We start from the raw sequence: 14203 nt of genomic DNA, 5'->3' as shown, positions 1-14203 counted from the left end.
CGGCGACGCTCTGGCCCGCGCGTGCTCGATGGTTCCGCGCGGCGGCCCGGGCCTGCGCGGTCCCGTCGCCAGGGGGCGCGCTGGCAGGCGCCGCGGATCTCCGAGCTGCGCGGCCCGACTCGTGTCCGCCATATTGGATGCCGCAGCCGCTGCTGCCAGCGCTTCCTCCTCCGTCTTCGCTGTGCGCTGCTGGTTCCTACGGCCCGAGCGGCGGGGAGGTGAAACAGGAGCCTGTCGGAGGAAGAGGAAGAAGGGGGTGGAGAGTGTAGGGGACCGGGCTAGGGGGTGGAAGCCCGAGACCGAGCGGGGCGGAGAAGAGAAGGCGCCCAGCCCCTCCCCCGCCCGCTGCCAACCAGCCCCGGCAGCGCCTCTGTTTCCCGGACCGGCGCTCCGCCCGCCCTAGCGGCCATGCCGGGGCCTCGCTGCCCCTAAGGGAACCTTTCCCTGCCGGTGCTTGCCCTTCCCCTCCTGCCCGGGGTCGCAGCGGCCCGGCCTCCCGCCGGCGCCCCCTCCTCGCAGCCGCGTTGCCGCCCCCGTCTCGCTCTCCCCACCCAGTGCAGTGGCCGCCGCCTCTTCCGCCGCCGGGCTCCGAGCCTCCGCACCGACAACATGGAGGCTGTGAAAACCTTCAATAGCGAGGTTGGTATTGTACTTTAGCCTCCCCTGCTACCCACGCTCCCCCCAACCCGGAACGAGGCCACTGCGGGAGGGTGGGCACTGGCCCGCAGTGCTTTTCAGGGTGGGGCGAGTGGCGGCCTAGCTGTGGCCGTGGGGGAGGGGTGTTTCTCTGCCCCGGCGCCCCTCCCCCGATTCCGTGGGCGGAGGGCTGGAAGAGGGCCGCCCCGGGGCGGAGGGAGGTTCCGGTGTCTCCAGCAGAGTACTGAGTGGCTGCGGGGCTGGAGGGAAGGCCCGCTTGGGCCCTCCCCCGGAGGCTTACGGCAGGTCTCTCCGGGTCAGTTCCGCCGATGCCTGGCCCGCCCATCTCTTTCCTGGGCCTGCGGGATTTTAACTGGAGGCCGGGCATCACCGCCCAGACCTTTCCCGGGTCCTTAATGAGGCAGGCCGTTATCGGGGGTAGTGCAGGCAGAGCACCTACAGGGGTGATAACCTGTGGTCACCTTGCAAGTAGTGTTTGTTTATAATTGAGATATTGTTGGCTAGGTAACCTGCCAACTAGGGACTTAAGCTAAGGGCATGGTTGATCGGGAGGCGAGATTATGCTGCAATTTCTCCTATTCTTACTCCCCCCCCGTTCTCATCATCCGACATAAAGACAGGCAGGGTGAGTTGTGCATGCAGAGGGAAGATGCTGGAGAAGCATTTCCCACGGGCTCCTTCACGTGTCGTATATAGGGCTAGATTTTTAACAAGCAGGTGTCCAGTTTTCACTGTTTAGTTGAGTTCACTAGTCTGAAGGGAGACAAGTTTTGATAAAATATTTTAAAATCTTTTAAAACTCCGGTAGGAATAGACCTTAATGCTAACATTAAACAAGGATTTAACAAGTACATATCTACACAACCAGAGTTATCCTTACCTGTATGACTTATTTAACAATATTTTAATGTGATGTTAACTAAATTTATATAAATTTTATGAACTTTTCATGTGGAAATGCTAATACTCCATTCAGTAGTATAATAGTGATATTCTGAACAGGGCAATAATTTAAAAAGCTGTTTTACAATTTTGTTTTCCAAAAGGAGAAAACTCGTTTCCTCCTCCCTCCCACCGTCCCTCTTTTCTCCCTCCCTCCCTAGAATTGACGTTTTGGAAACTTAGCAAAGAGGCTAAAAGTTAGATAATATGTGAATTAAACTCTCCATATTAGACTAGATAGCAGTGACACAGTTACATGAAAGCAAGCATTTTTTTTGGAAAGGATTTTCTTTTTCAATACTGGATTTTCTTTTTTTTTTTAACCGCTTCTTGATACAAATTAGAGCAGTAGACTTGGGAATCTTTTCCATTTTTTTATGGATTTATAGCTGATAATTTGGGTCAGATTATAAAATTTGGTTCCACCCCACAATACTCTTGTCCTTAAAATCTGGAATAAAAAGTAAGAATACTATATGTTCCAGTTTATTGCTAATAGTTTCATGGCTCTGCAGGGGGGAAAAACAACAGGTCTGTAGCCTTTTTATTTGCTACATGTGGTGCTATAGCACTAAGAGAATGTTAAAGTGTTTTTTTTTAATTATAAAAAATATCCTTTCTCTTATTTCCTTGCCATTATTTGTTTACCCTACGCCTTTTTGTTGGGTGCCTCTCCTATTTATCTTGGGGGTTCCTAATATGTACCGTCCTCCATTCCCAGCCCTCCCTGCCATGTGGTAGATACAAACAAGTGGTTAGTACACTGTGGTTGGTCACTGTAAAGCGTGGTGGATTACAGGTGTTAACAATTGGTTTTTCATTTTAGCATTGATGTTAAGGGTAAGGAGTCTAACATTTAAATGGCTGGCTTGATGCTTCAACTCTTCTCTCAGCTAATCTTCATAAGAACTTGAGATTTGTGGTAGTATTCTCATTTTAGTTTATGTAGCACTCTCTCTTTTCCCCTTACGTATTTCAGAGACCTTAAAACATCTTTTAACTTCCTATTTACTAATACGTTCGCACTTCACCATATTTGAAAATGGGGTTGGCTTAAAAATTGTAGCAGTTAACAGTCATAGAATTGAGGAAGGGCAATAGATTTTGAAGGAGATTCAGAAGAATATACTTTTTTTTTGCTTTAAACTGAAAGTACATCATCCTGTTTTTTTCTGATTTCTGAATATAGTTTCTGTGGATATCTATAACACTTGCTGATGTAGTAAAAGTTTGTTGTTGCAAGGAAGTATATAGTGGGAAATAGTTCAGTAATGACGTTTTTCCATTAAATCACGTTGCAAAGTGCAAAAATGAAAAAGGAATCTGAGTTACAGGATTAGGAGAAAAGGATGTTTTAGAATGTTTACTTGCAGTGAATTTGGCTTTTAAAGGCATCTATCCTTGGGCTGAGCCCAACAGAACTTTCTCTGGCAAGTTTAAAGGTATCTTTGAAGCACTGAATTGTCAAGAAGTGCCATTTGCTTGATAAGGCACCACAATTTAGCTCTATATGTATAATGTTTAAAATAAGAAATGCTTAGCTTTTATAACTTGCTAATTATCAGGTTTTTCAAGATTAAAAAAAAAGACAAGCAAGCAGATCTTGGCCTGAAAACAGGAATGTGCCAGAGATTTTAAAGTTCAGAATGTAGGCTTTTAATCTGCAGATAGTGGCTAAGTCTCAGTCTGAACGTGTGGGGTCTTCTGCAGGATATGTCCGAGTCATGATGGCGTGTCTGCCTCCCTGCCTCCCTCCACCCCCCCAACCCTTTTCTCAAAGGGGCTTTGTGCCTCCCTACCCCGTTTTCAAATGCACTGTCAGAAGATCCTTTAGGTGGTAAATCCCTCGTACGTATCATGAGTTAAATGAGATTGAGGCTCAAGAACTGATATTTAAGTGCTCATTGTGCTAGTTTTGTGGGAAAACTTTAATTTCCAGTTAAGCATCATCCTTGTGATAAAAGTTTTCAGAACTAATGTCAGTTCTGAAATGATGAAAGAAAATTTGTCCAGGATGGAATATAAGATTCCCTAACGGTCAGTGCTTGACCTGAGCGGTTAATTCCAGAAGAATTATCATCATTACAAGGTATTGTAGTTACTGCTGCTCAAAGATGGTGGCATTTATTTGTTATGATGGTTTAGAGTTCTCACCTCAGTGGAAAGGGTCTCATCTTTATCTGTTTAAATCTGTGGATTACGTTAGGACCACAGTTGATTACTGGAATGCAGCAATTTTATGTGAGCTACATATTTGTACTCTGTCCGTAAGACTCCTCCTGTATGGAGGTTATTGTGGTAGGGTTTTTGTTTTTGAAAAGAGGGAAAAGAGAATAGCAATACAGGACCTTTTCCTTAGAAAATTATAACTTAATTGGAGAGGGCATTTTAGTAATATAGGAACTCTTAAAATAATATGTGGAAAATATAAGAATCTCTTATGCATTATAAGAATCTGTTATGCATGTATCAGGAAAACTATTGCAGTTTAATTTTTGAATTTACCTTGGTTCTTAAATTCTTTACTCATCTTTAGGATATCTAAATTCTTAGTGTCTTTTGTTCTTAGGATCCTTTGGTTAGTCCGATAGCTTACTCTTTGTTTCAGGATGTAGCCCTTTCCAGAGTCACTTTAACACCCAGTACATTTTCCTCTTCTGTGCCTTGTCTTTCACATCAATAGTGAAATCCCATCTTCATTTTATTCCATTTCCAAGTTTGTATCCAGAGTGTTCATTTGGTTAACTACAGGACTTTTAATACAGTCTTTCCACCGATATCTAGTAGTAGGCATGGTTTGGTAGAGAACAGTGGGAAAGGTAACGGGAATAATAAAAGCATGTGAAATTTGTTTTTATATTTTCCCCTTGTGGTTCAGGAAAGGGAATTTATGTGAAGTAGCTATAAAACGTTGCCTTTTTCTTTTCTTTTTCATGTATGGGGGAAGTCTCTCTCTCCTTTTTCTCTCCTGTTTTGATTTTCCAGTGGGAGTTTTAATTAGTCTTTTTTTTTTTTTTTTTTTTTTTTTTTTTTTTTGCGGTACGCGGGCCTTTCACTGTTGTGGCCTCTCCCCTTGCGGAGCGCAGGCTCAACGGCCATGGCTCACAGGCCTAGCCGCTCTGCGGCATGTGGGATCTTCCCGGACCGGGGCACGAACCCGTGTCCCCTGCATTGGCAGGCGGACTCTCAACCACTGGGCCACCAGGGAAGCCCCAGTGGGAGTTTTAATTGTAACAATTAGTCTATCTTTTTTGTTTCTACCTTGTGAAAATCCCTTAAAGACGTAGCAGTCTTGGTGTTATAAAGGAAGGAAGCCTTCACTAACCCCTCCGTGCCCCCAGTGGTTTAGGTCAAGGTTTCTCAGCCTGGGCCCTATTGATATTTTGGGCTGGATAATTATATGTTGTGAGGAGCTGTCCTGTGCATTACAGGATGTTTAGCAGCAACCCTGGCCTCTACCCACTAGCTCCCCCATTGTGACAACCAGGAATGTCTCCAGATACTACCAAATGCCCCTTGGGGGGCAAAATCGACCATGGTTGAGAATCACTGATTTAGGTCCCCTGTTAAACTGTCTTAAAACACTGTGCTTTTCCTTCTAGTGATAACTACAATTTTAAGTAGTTAGCAGTAATCTTTCCCACCATATTATAAATTACATGAGGACAGTGACCACGTATCTTTATTGCTTCATATCCTTGGTACATAGCATAGTGCCTTAGTACATAGTATATGCTAAATAAAGATTTCTTGAATGGATAGCTTGATGGTATAGTAGGTAGCTGAATGGCCTGGACCAAGGCAGTTAACATTTCTGGACATTTGGTTTTCTCCTCTGTGAAATAAATGATTGATTTGAGATTTTTAGGTTCCCTATTAGTTGGGAGATTCTTTGACTAAATATGAAATTAATGTTTTGGAGGACTTAGTATGTATAAGCATTATTTTGAAGGTCATTTTATGGCATTGTAGGCGTATAGGAGTTTAGATGGGAAATTTAAAATCAAAACTCTGATTTGTTTATGATTTTCACTTCTTTCTAAGAGGGGATAGTGGGAAGGGGACTATTCTATTGAAAGTTCCAGTTAGATTTAATCCATCCTAAATTTTATATTGTGTAATTATGCTATTTTCAAATCCTTTTTGCTTTGTTTTTCATTTTAAAACAACATATGGTAAAAGTTGTGTTTTTAACTGATTTAAAAAATTTAGAATACAAGGATAATTGAGACTGATAATAATGATTTTGGGGACTCTGAGAGTGTTTCAGTCATTCAGGATTAAATATAAAAATTTTTTGGCAACATTGAAATTCATAAGATATATATAGTTCAGCCGTTCTACTTTAGGCTAGCATTGAGTTTGTTACAGTAATTTTGATTGGCATTTAGGGGACATCTGTATTCCCCAGTCTTCTAAATAGTCATATTTTATGATCACTTGCTCCATTTTTTTAGAAGTATAGTTGGCTTAGAATTAGTGCTGGTATTGCTGCTTGTACATGGAATTTTAGGTATTTCTTCTGGGCCAGTTTTCCTGTTATTGGACAACAACTAACTCATAATGGTTTGAGAGAATGTAATCAATCTTGACCTTGAACAGTGGCTGAGCTCCTGAGCTCTTAAGTGAGCTCATTTTATCTGGTTTTGTTTTCTCAACATCTTTCTCTACTCCTCTCTCTCAGGATTGTGCCTCTCTACTCCTGCTTGTACAGACTGCTTTTCCAGCAGCATGGACACAAGAAGCATAGTAAGATGATTATGACCCACATAAGGCAGGCCCTTTGGAAAATACTTAGGGTTAAATTGGTAGTGAAATGATGTCTTGATTATGCGGGAAGTACTTGGGAAGCAGAATAAAATTTGTCACTTAGAGTATGTTGGTAATCTGAAAGAGAACATGTAGGGAATAAGTTGAATTTTTCACAAAAAATAGGTTAAGTGAAAAAAAAGTTACTGTGCTTAGTAGTGAGTATAAATCATATCTAAACTCTTGTGCATTTACTTGCATTCTGCTCCGTATAGTTTTTTGTATAAGAAATATTACTTATGTATATAATGTGAGTAAATTGCAAATCTCTGAATTTGGTGGTAGGAAGTAAAATACATCTTATATTTTGAGGAAGTTCTTCAAACTATAAGATGACAACAGATCATTGACAGATGTTGTGTAGTAATGGAAAAACAAGACTAAATCAAATTTTTGGTTTTCTAATTATAGAGGAGCAGATTTTGTTAGTGGTACTATTATGAGAAATAAATGCTGGTGAGAAATGTTTCTGTAGCTTCTGATTCCTTGTCTGAGTTAGTTCTATCTTAAGTTTGATGGTAAACATGATGCATTTGATCTTTCTGATTCTGATTTTATGCATTTATTTCGTCTTTGTAATTCTGCTTTGCCAGTTTCTGATACACCATATTTTAGAGTCAAGGAAGGGTATGTAAATATGTTACGGTATCTACTGTAGGTCAGGAAATACGTTAGGAACTTTGACACTACTCTATTTAGTCAGAATGGGGAATATAGATTATTTGTTCATGTTTTTAAAAGACATTTGTGGCTATTAATTTAATGTATGCCAAATTTGTTTTTAAAATAATTCTGCAACTTAGTATACTTTATAAAGACTGACTAGTATACTTTATAAAGACTTAGGATTTCATTCGTTTATTCATTTAACCAGTACTTAATGAATGCTTACCATACACCAGCCGTTTTTCTGTCTGCTGGGATACAGTTGTAAACAAGACAAGCGAAAAGCATACCCTCTTTGAGCTTATGTTCTTGTAATCCTTTTTCTTTCACCTCATCAGCTTTGTGTGCAATGACCTTGCTGCAGAGCTAGTGAGGCTGGGCAGGCGTTACTGACTCTGGGCTTGCTTCTTTGCCAGGAACTGCGTGGGATTGAGCAAGTAGACTTCTTAAACAAGAATGTGATCTTATATTTTCAACAACGGGGAAATAAGACAAGCTACCCTATTTTATTTTAAACTAAATTGTCGTATTAAATCTCCATTTGGCATTTTGGAATCATAACTGTTTTTAGAGAACACAGTTTTAAGGATGTTTTCTTTTGTGAGTGAGATATTAATTAGTCTCCATGTGTAAACAATTAAAAAATACTTTTAAGTGGTGACCAAACCCTTATGAGTTTGGAAGGATAAATTAAGGAATATTTTTATTTTTGAAACAAACTTTCCCTTGATTTGAGTGCATGAAAAAAATTTGGTGTCTCTCTTTTTCTCTCTTCTATAAACACTAATTTTCTGAATTTGATTTAATTCCTTGGGGCTTGTGAGTGAAGGATGAAAAGTTTGGATCATGTATTTTATGATCTTGGGAACTTGGGAAATGATATAATCTTTTTAATCTGGGTCACAGTATCTGAAAGATTGACCAGTAGCCCTGAAACTAATACAAGCTGTATGTCAGCTATATCTTAATTTTTTTAAAAAGGTTGACAGAGTCCTGGTTAATGATTTTCTTTAGTAATGTTTTTGATACTGTAAAGTTTTATGGTTAAAAAAAATGATACAGGTATTTGAATTTATTGAAATGGTAAGAAGAATGTTGAATAAGTTAAATTTTTTGCAAACCAAAACACATAGCAAATGTCTAGTTTCTAAAACAGCTGCTTGCTATGGTGAAAAAAATGTCTGGCTTGTGTAATTTTGAAGTATTTTTTGTTTACCAAACATTGTTAAAAGTGAGCCACTTTATAATATATGGTGTTTTATGCACCTCTTTTCCGCAACCATTATTATGTTTCTGTGGATCTTTAGGGTTAATTTGTGAGAAAAGTAGGATAGGTGCTGTCTTCATTTTACAAACAAGGGAACTGAGGCCTGCCATTGTGATTTTACCGAGGAAAAGCAGCTTTGTGTTAGAGCTGAGACTGGAAGGGCCGGCTCTCAACTCCTGGTTGAGATGTAAAGGAGAACCATCACTCGATTTTTCACAATTCTTTTTGCTGGTATAATGTCCAAATATAAATTAACTGTTTTTCCCCTTTTTATACTTTATTTTTACGACTTCAGGTTTACAGAAAAGTTGCAAGAGTGATAATTTTTATGTACATTTCATCCTGATTCCTCTATCTAGTTAATTTAATCATATTTGCTTTCCTATTCTCTTTCTCTCTTGACATACACATGAACGACACATGTAAACTTTTTTTCTGAACGTTTGGAGAGTAAACTGCAATTAATGCCTTTTACTTCTAAATATAACTGTCTTTTCTGAAAACAAGGACATTCTCTTATGTAACCATAGTACAGCTACCAAAATCAGGAAATTAATATTGATATAATGCAGTTGTCTGCAGACCTTCAGATTTCACTGTCTGTACCAGTAACGTCCTGAATAAAAGGAGTAAATCTAAATCCTACATCACACCTTGCATTCACTTGTCATGTCTGTCTAGTGTCCTTTAATCTGGAGCAGTTGGTTATTACTTTGTTTTGTGACCTTTGATGATTGATGAGAATAGGCCAGTTATTTTTAGAATTCCCTCAATATGGATTTGTCTGCTGTTGCTTTATGATTAGTTTAAGGTTATGCTTCTTTAGCAGGAATAATCCAGAAGTAATATTTTGTCCTCAGGAAGCACATGATGTCTATTTATCCCATTAGTAGGGAGGTTAACTTTTTTCTGCAAGGTTTCTCCATTGTAAAATTACTGTTTTTCCCTTGTGACAGATGTCTTTTCTAAAAATTAATTAATTTATTTTTGGCCACTCCATGCGGCTTGCAGAGTCTTAATTCCCCAACCAGGGATCGAACCTGTGCCCCCTGCAGTGGAAGCACGGAGTCCTAACATCAAACTTCACTCTTCTTTTTTTAGCATCCAGTTAGTTCTTGCCTGAATCAGGACTAAGATGGTTGTCAGATTTTCTAAGTCTGTTGTTTGTTTATTATTGGCAGTGCATAAGAGCTTTTCCTTCTCCCCATTTATGTATTTATGCATATCGGTATGAACTCAAGAATTCTTTTCTTATTCATTGGGGTGTTTTGATGTCAGGGCTCCTTCAGGCTGGCACCTGTGTCATTGTGACATGTGCTTATCAGTTTTTGAGTACTTACTTTCTTGTATAATAAGATATTCCCACCCCAACTCTGGAATCAGCCATTTCTCTGAGGAACCCTAGTTTCTTCTGGTGGTTATCTGTTAACAGATTGAGCTAGAAATTGGGTATATATCTGAACATGCTTATATGTGTGTGTGTGTGTGTGTACACACACACACACACACACACACACACACATTTTTGTTGTTTATCCATCTGCCTATCTAAAAAGCCATGAGTTCATCCTATCTCCAATAACAGTCCAGCACTGTAGGGTTCATTCTGGCCTTTCCCTTTTGCAAATCTGTAGTTCCTTTCTCTGACAGTGAGAAAACTAGTTCCCATTATCCACAATATATTTACTTACTGTTTTATCAATCCTAAAATTACTTATTGTTTTATCAGTCCTAAAATATGCAGAAAGTAGTTGCAGAATTCTAAACCATAGGTCTGAAAACAAACCTATTAACTAGAATTTAGTATTTGTTTATAGTTCATCTTTTTTAGCCTGAGGATATATAGTCAAAATGCAGTGTTCAAAGATTGCTTTGTTAGTTTTTTCTCCCTTAATGTACTTGCTATTCTTTTGAAATATAATTTGGCTTTTTTTTCTCTGTTTGTATTCCTTTGTTTTTTCCTCCATCCGTTTTTGTAATGTTTTAGTATGTAAAATATTAAACATAAATTAACTTTAATCCTCCTTTACTTCTTATTAGTCTCAGCATTATAACCACTTATGCTCTGGTGAAAAAAAGAGAAATGAAACAAAAAACCATTTCCTTAGTATTCTTCAAATCAAATAAAGCAAAATTTAGAGGTTTAGATATGGAGAAGGTCTTAGGTGAAAAATATGTTTCTAGTAGCAGAGATTCAGTTCATAGGTGAAAGTACATATTCAAAAAACTTTCATTCTCTTTTGAATGGAAACTCCATTCACGGTTTCTGTAGAGGGCCAGATGGTAAATATTAGGTTTTGTGGGCCGCTTATGTCTCTTTTGCATAATCTTGTTGGTTTCTCACAGTTCTTTTAAAATGCAAGACCATTCTTGGCTTGAGGGCCTACAAAAATAGGCCATGGACCATACACTTATGGCCTTACTGCACTCTGAAACCTAAGAACTTGGTTAATAGCATGCTACTTGCAAATCAGAATTATAATTGAGCAGGAAGATATATTCTTTTATTGGCTTTATAAGCCTTTTTAACATCAAAAACAGAAACAAAATAACTTTAAAAGCTGCCTTAGTGAAAATATTTATTCAACATGTTTTTTGAGCACCTACCACCATGTGCAGATGTGCAGACACTGTTCTAGGCTCTAGAGATTTAAGTGTACAAAACACACCCACACAAAAAACCTCTGTCCTCTTGGAGTTTACATTCAGTTTTTTTGTGTGGGTGTGTACTGGAAATGAACGTTTCTTGTTTTTCCACATTTAGTGACTTCTGATGGACTAAAAGTTTTTTTCGTATTAATTGCAGAGCGAGCATTCTTTCTTGAAAACTTGATAAAAAATGCAGCAAAGGGAGCAAACTTTTAAAAGCTTTGTTCATTTCTTCCTGTCTCCCAGTCATGATGCTTTCATTGTGTAGCTACACTAACTCACTAAAGGAAGAGAAGAGAAACCTCATTTATTGGGCACAGAACCCAGACCTAATTTAGTGATGAGTACACATGTATTACAGATCCTTAAAAAGCTGTTCAACAGTGTACATAACAGTAAATCAGCTAATCTTCCTTTACTGCTTTAATGAATGAATGAAAAAATTTTTTAATTAATTTATTTGTTTATTAATTATTTTTGGCTGCGTTGGTTCTTTGTTGCTGTGCTTGGGCTTTCTCTAGTTGTGGCGAGCAGGGGCTACTCTTTGTTGATTGCGATGCGCAGGCTTCTCATTTGCGGTGGCTTCTCGTTGCGGAGCATGTGCTCTAGGCGTGTGGGCTTCAGTAGTTCTTGTCGCACGGGCTTAGTTGCTCTGTGGCACGTGGGATCTTCCTGGACCAGGAATCGAACCTGTGTTCCCTGCGTCGGCAGGCGGATTCTTAACCACTGCGCCACCAGGGAAGTCCAAGAATGTTTTTTAAAGTATTGCCCGAAGTTAAGGACCACTGTGAAAGTAGTTGCTTGTGTAGTTTTCTTGAAATAGGGAGAAAGTCTCCTGATAATGCTATTATGCATTTACCTAATAAAAGCTTAAAAACTATGTGCAGGTATCTATCTTTTGCCTGGCTTTGAATAAAAATCATCAAAATGAGTTTTTACCATGTTGTATGTTAGTTGCTGAAATGACTTATAGCTTTGGGTAGTTTTTCTGTAAGCATTTAATAAACCAGTTAGTGCCCCCCCCCCAATGCTTTATTGAAATACGAGTGACTGCTTTTGTAAGGATTATTAACGTGTTTGGCTTTGTTTTTTCTACACCAAGAAAAGTGGTTTTTATTTTTATAGCAGTTCCTCTTATTGGGCAGAATTTTCCAAATTCTTGTTCCCATTTTGTCAGAGAACTCAGAACCTCTTTTAGAGGCCTCTCTCTGCTTTGGTGGCAATTACAAGAACAAGGGTTGTGACCAACTTAGCTGAAGAGGATTGATATCCCAAAGGAATAGGCCAGAGGCTGCCACATCATTCCTAGTACAAAATTTCCCAGTCACTACTTTGATTCATTTGCAAAATCAAAAGATTAGATATCTCAGGCATCTTAGAGCTGTTAACAGAGAGTCATTCCAAATAATTCTGAGTGCTTCCTTTATTTTGCTAGTCCCTCAAGATTGTCAGACAATTTTTTCATTCTATTTTAACTATATTACAGTTTTCAAATTGCTAGAATGCAATAATAACCCGCAAAGGTTCTAATGTAATAGCAACTAGTGGTTGGAAGGAATGCTGGAAAGTAGTGGCTGGTCCTTTGAGCCTTGTTATTTATGTGTATTTGCCATCTAGCAGGCATTGTATTCTGCAGAGTGGTTACCAGGTTAATCGGATACCTGTGTCCTTTTTCTCAGACAGCTCATATTTTAATAGGGGTGGGGTTGGGAATGGACTACCGCAAAGGGTAAGAACGTAACGTGACATGAATACTATGATACAGAGTAGTGGTGTAGACAGTTTATAAACAGTATGTGTATACTCTTCTGTGTATATCATGTTGTACACAGTATGATGGAGGAGACATTGTGTAAGGCAAAGGCTAGAGATCATTTTCAAGGAAATGGCAGCTTTGGGTAGGGGAGGTGGTTGGGAGGACTGCTGGAGGGTTAGGCAAGGGTCTTCTGATGAAGGGTCTTTGTGTACTATGCACAAGACCGCATTTTTAATCAGAAGGGAATGGAGATTCTGAAGGGTTTTTAATAAAAGCACAAGTTTTAAATTTGTATTTTAGAATGATGATTAATATCTTTGCAGAACAGGGCAGGTCAATGAGGGGTGAGATTGAGGGAAGGAAGGTTAAATTACTATAGAGAAGATGAGCTCAACTACAGTAATAATGGGGAAGAGATGACTAGATGAATGCAAAATAAATTTAGTAATAATAGGGAGCTGGATATAAGGAAGAGGGTGGTGCCACAGGGCTTTGGCTGAGTGACGGTGTAGATAAAATGATATGGTACCAACCATTAATAGGGCAGATCAGGAGGAGCAAAGCACTAGAGGAGGAAGATAATTTGGTGGGTTGGATGAGGGATCATTTTTCCCACCTAGAATAAAAGAGTATGGAAGGAGGATTGAAATCACCCATATCTCAACCACCCAAAGACAGTGTAACTAGTTTGTTGAATACAGTTGTAGTTTTGAGCATCTTGAAGATTTGGTGTCTATGGGACATCAGGGTGGAGATGACCAGCTGGATATAGGTCAAGCACTTAGAGAATAGGCTAGAGATGGAGATTAGGGGGAGATGATGTAGAAAAAGAAGAGAAAAAGGCTTGGGGCAAAATCTTTTAGAATCTTTTATCTTACTCAGTTTTTTTTTTTTCTTTGTTGTTTTAGATAAGGATTGACCCTTTCTGTCATATTGTATTTGTGAACGTAAGGACATTTTAAAGCAACTCTGCTTGGAATTTGCCTGATTTTAAATTCTGTTTATACAACCAGATGTTCTTATATGCAATTAAAAGTTAAGTAGTAAATTGCATGGTCTATGAATAAAATTAAAGATTTAAATTTTGTTTAATGAAACTTTATTAGAATTCCGTAACATTGAGCCGACTTGTATCATTGAGTGTTTTCTTAGCTCCTCTTGGTCACGTAGTTTTTTATCATAACTCTGTCTGCAATAACCAATTTATTGTGAACATGGAATTGTGGTGAATTTAAATACTGTATTTTTAGAAATAGAATCCGTATTTATTTGAGAAATTCCAGCTAATATGGTTTGAAATGAAGAGGATTGACAAATTAATTATTCTTTCTCTTGTTCTCATTTTGGCCATTTCACTGTTAACAGATTGCTTATCAGTTATTTAGTAACTCTAAAATTAAGAGGAGGTAAAATTCACATCTTTTTATTTTAATGTTACAAAAAACATAGGAAAGAAC

The 14203-nt window shown here is 38.8% G+C and overlaps 1 protein-coding gene across 1 annotated transcript in view; it reads left to right on the top strand.

The window, feature by feature from the left end:
- The first annotated feature begins 248 nt into the window (after positions 1 to 248).
- The window catches only part of LOC132436828 (rho guanine nucleotide exchange factor TIAM2), a 434430-nt gene continuing 420475 nt past the window's right edge, over positions 249 to 14203 (top strand). Inside the window, 1 exon segment of the mRNA XM_060029732.1 lies at positions 249 to 639. Within this exon segment, the coding sequence (XP_059885715.1) occupies positions 610 to 639 (30 nt within the window). The 5' untranslated portion in view covers positions 249 to 609.

The sequence above is a fragment of the Delphinus delphis genome, chromosome 14, assembly GCF_949987515.2.
Source record: "Delphinus delphis chromosome 14, mDelDel1.2, whole genome shotgun sequence".
Classification (NCBI taxonomy): Eukaryota; Metazoa; Chordata; class Mammalia; order Artiodactyla; family Delphinidae; genus Delphinus; species Delphinus delphis.
Note: the sequence above shows the minus strand (reverse complement) of the source record. Positions and strands in the feature narration are given on the sequence as shown.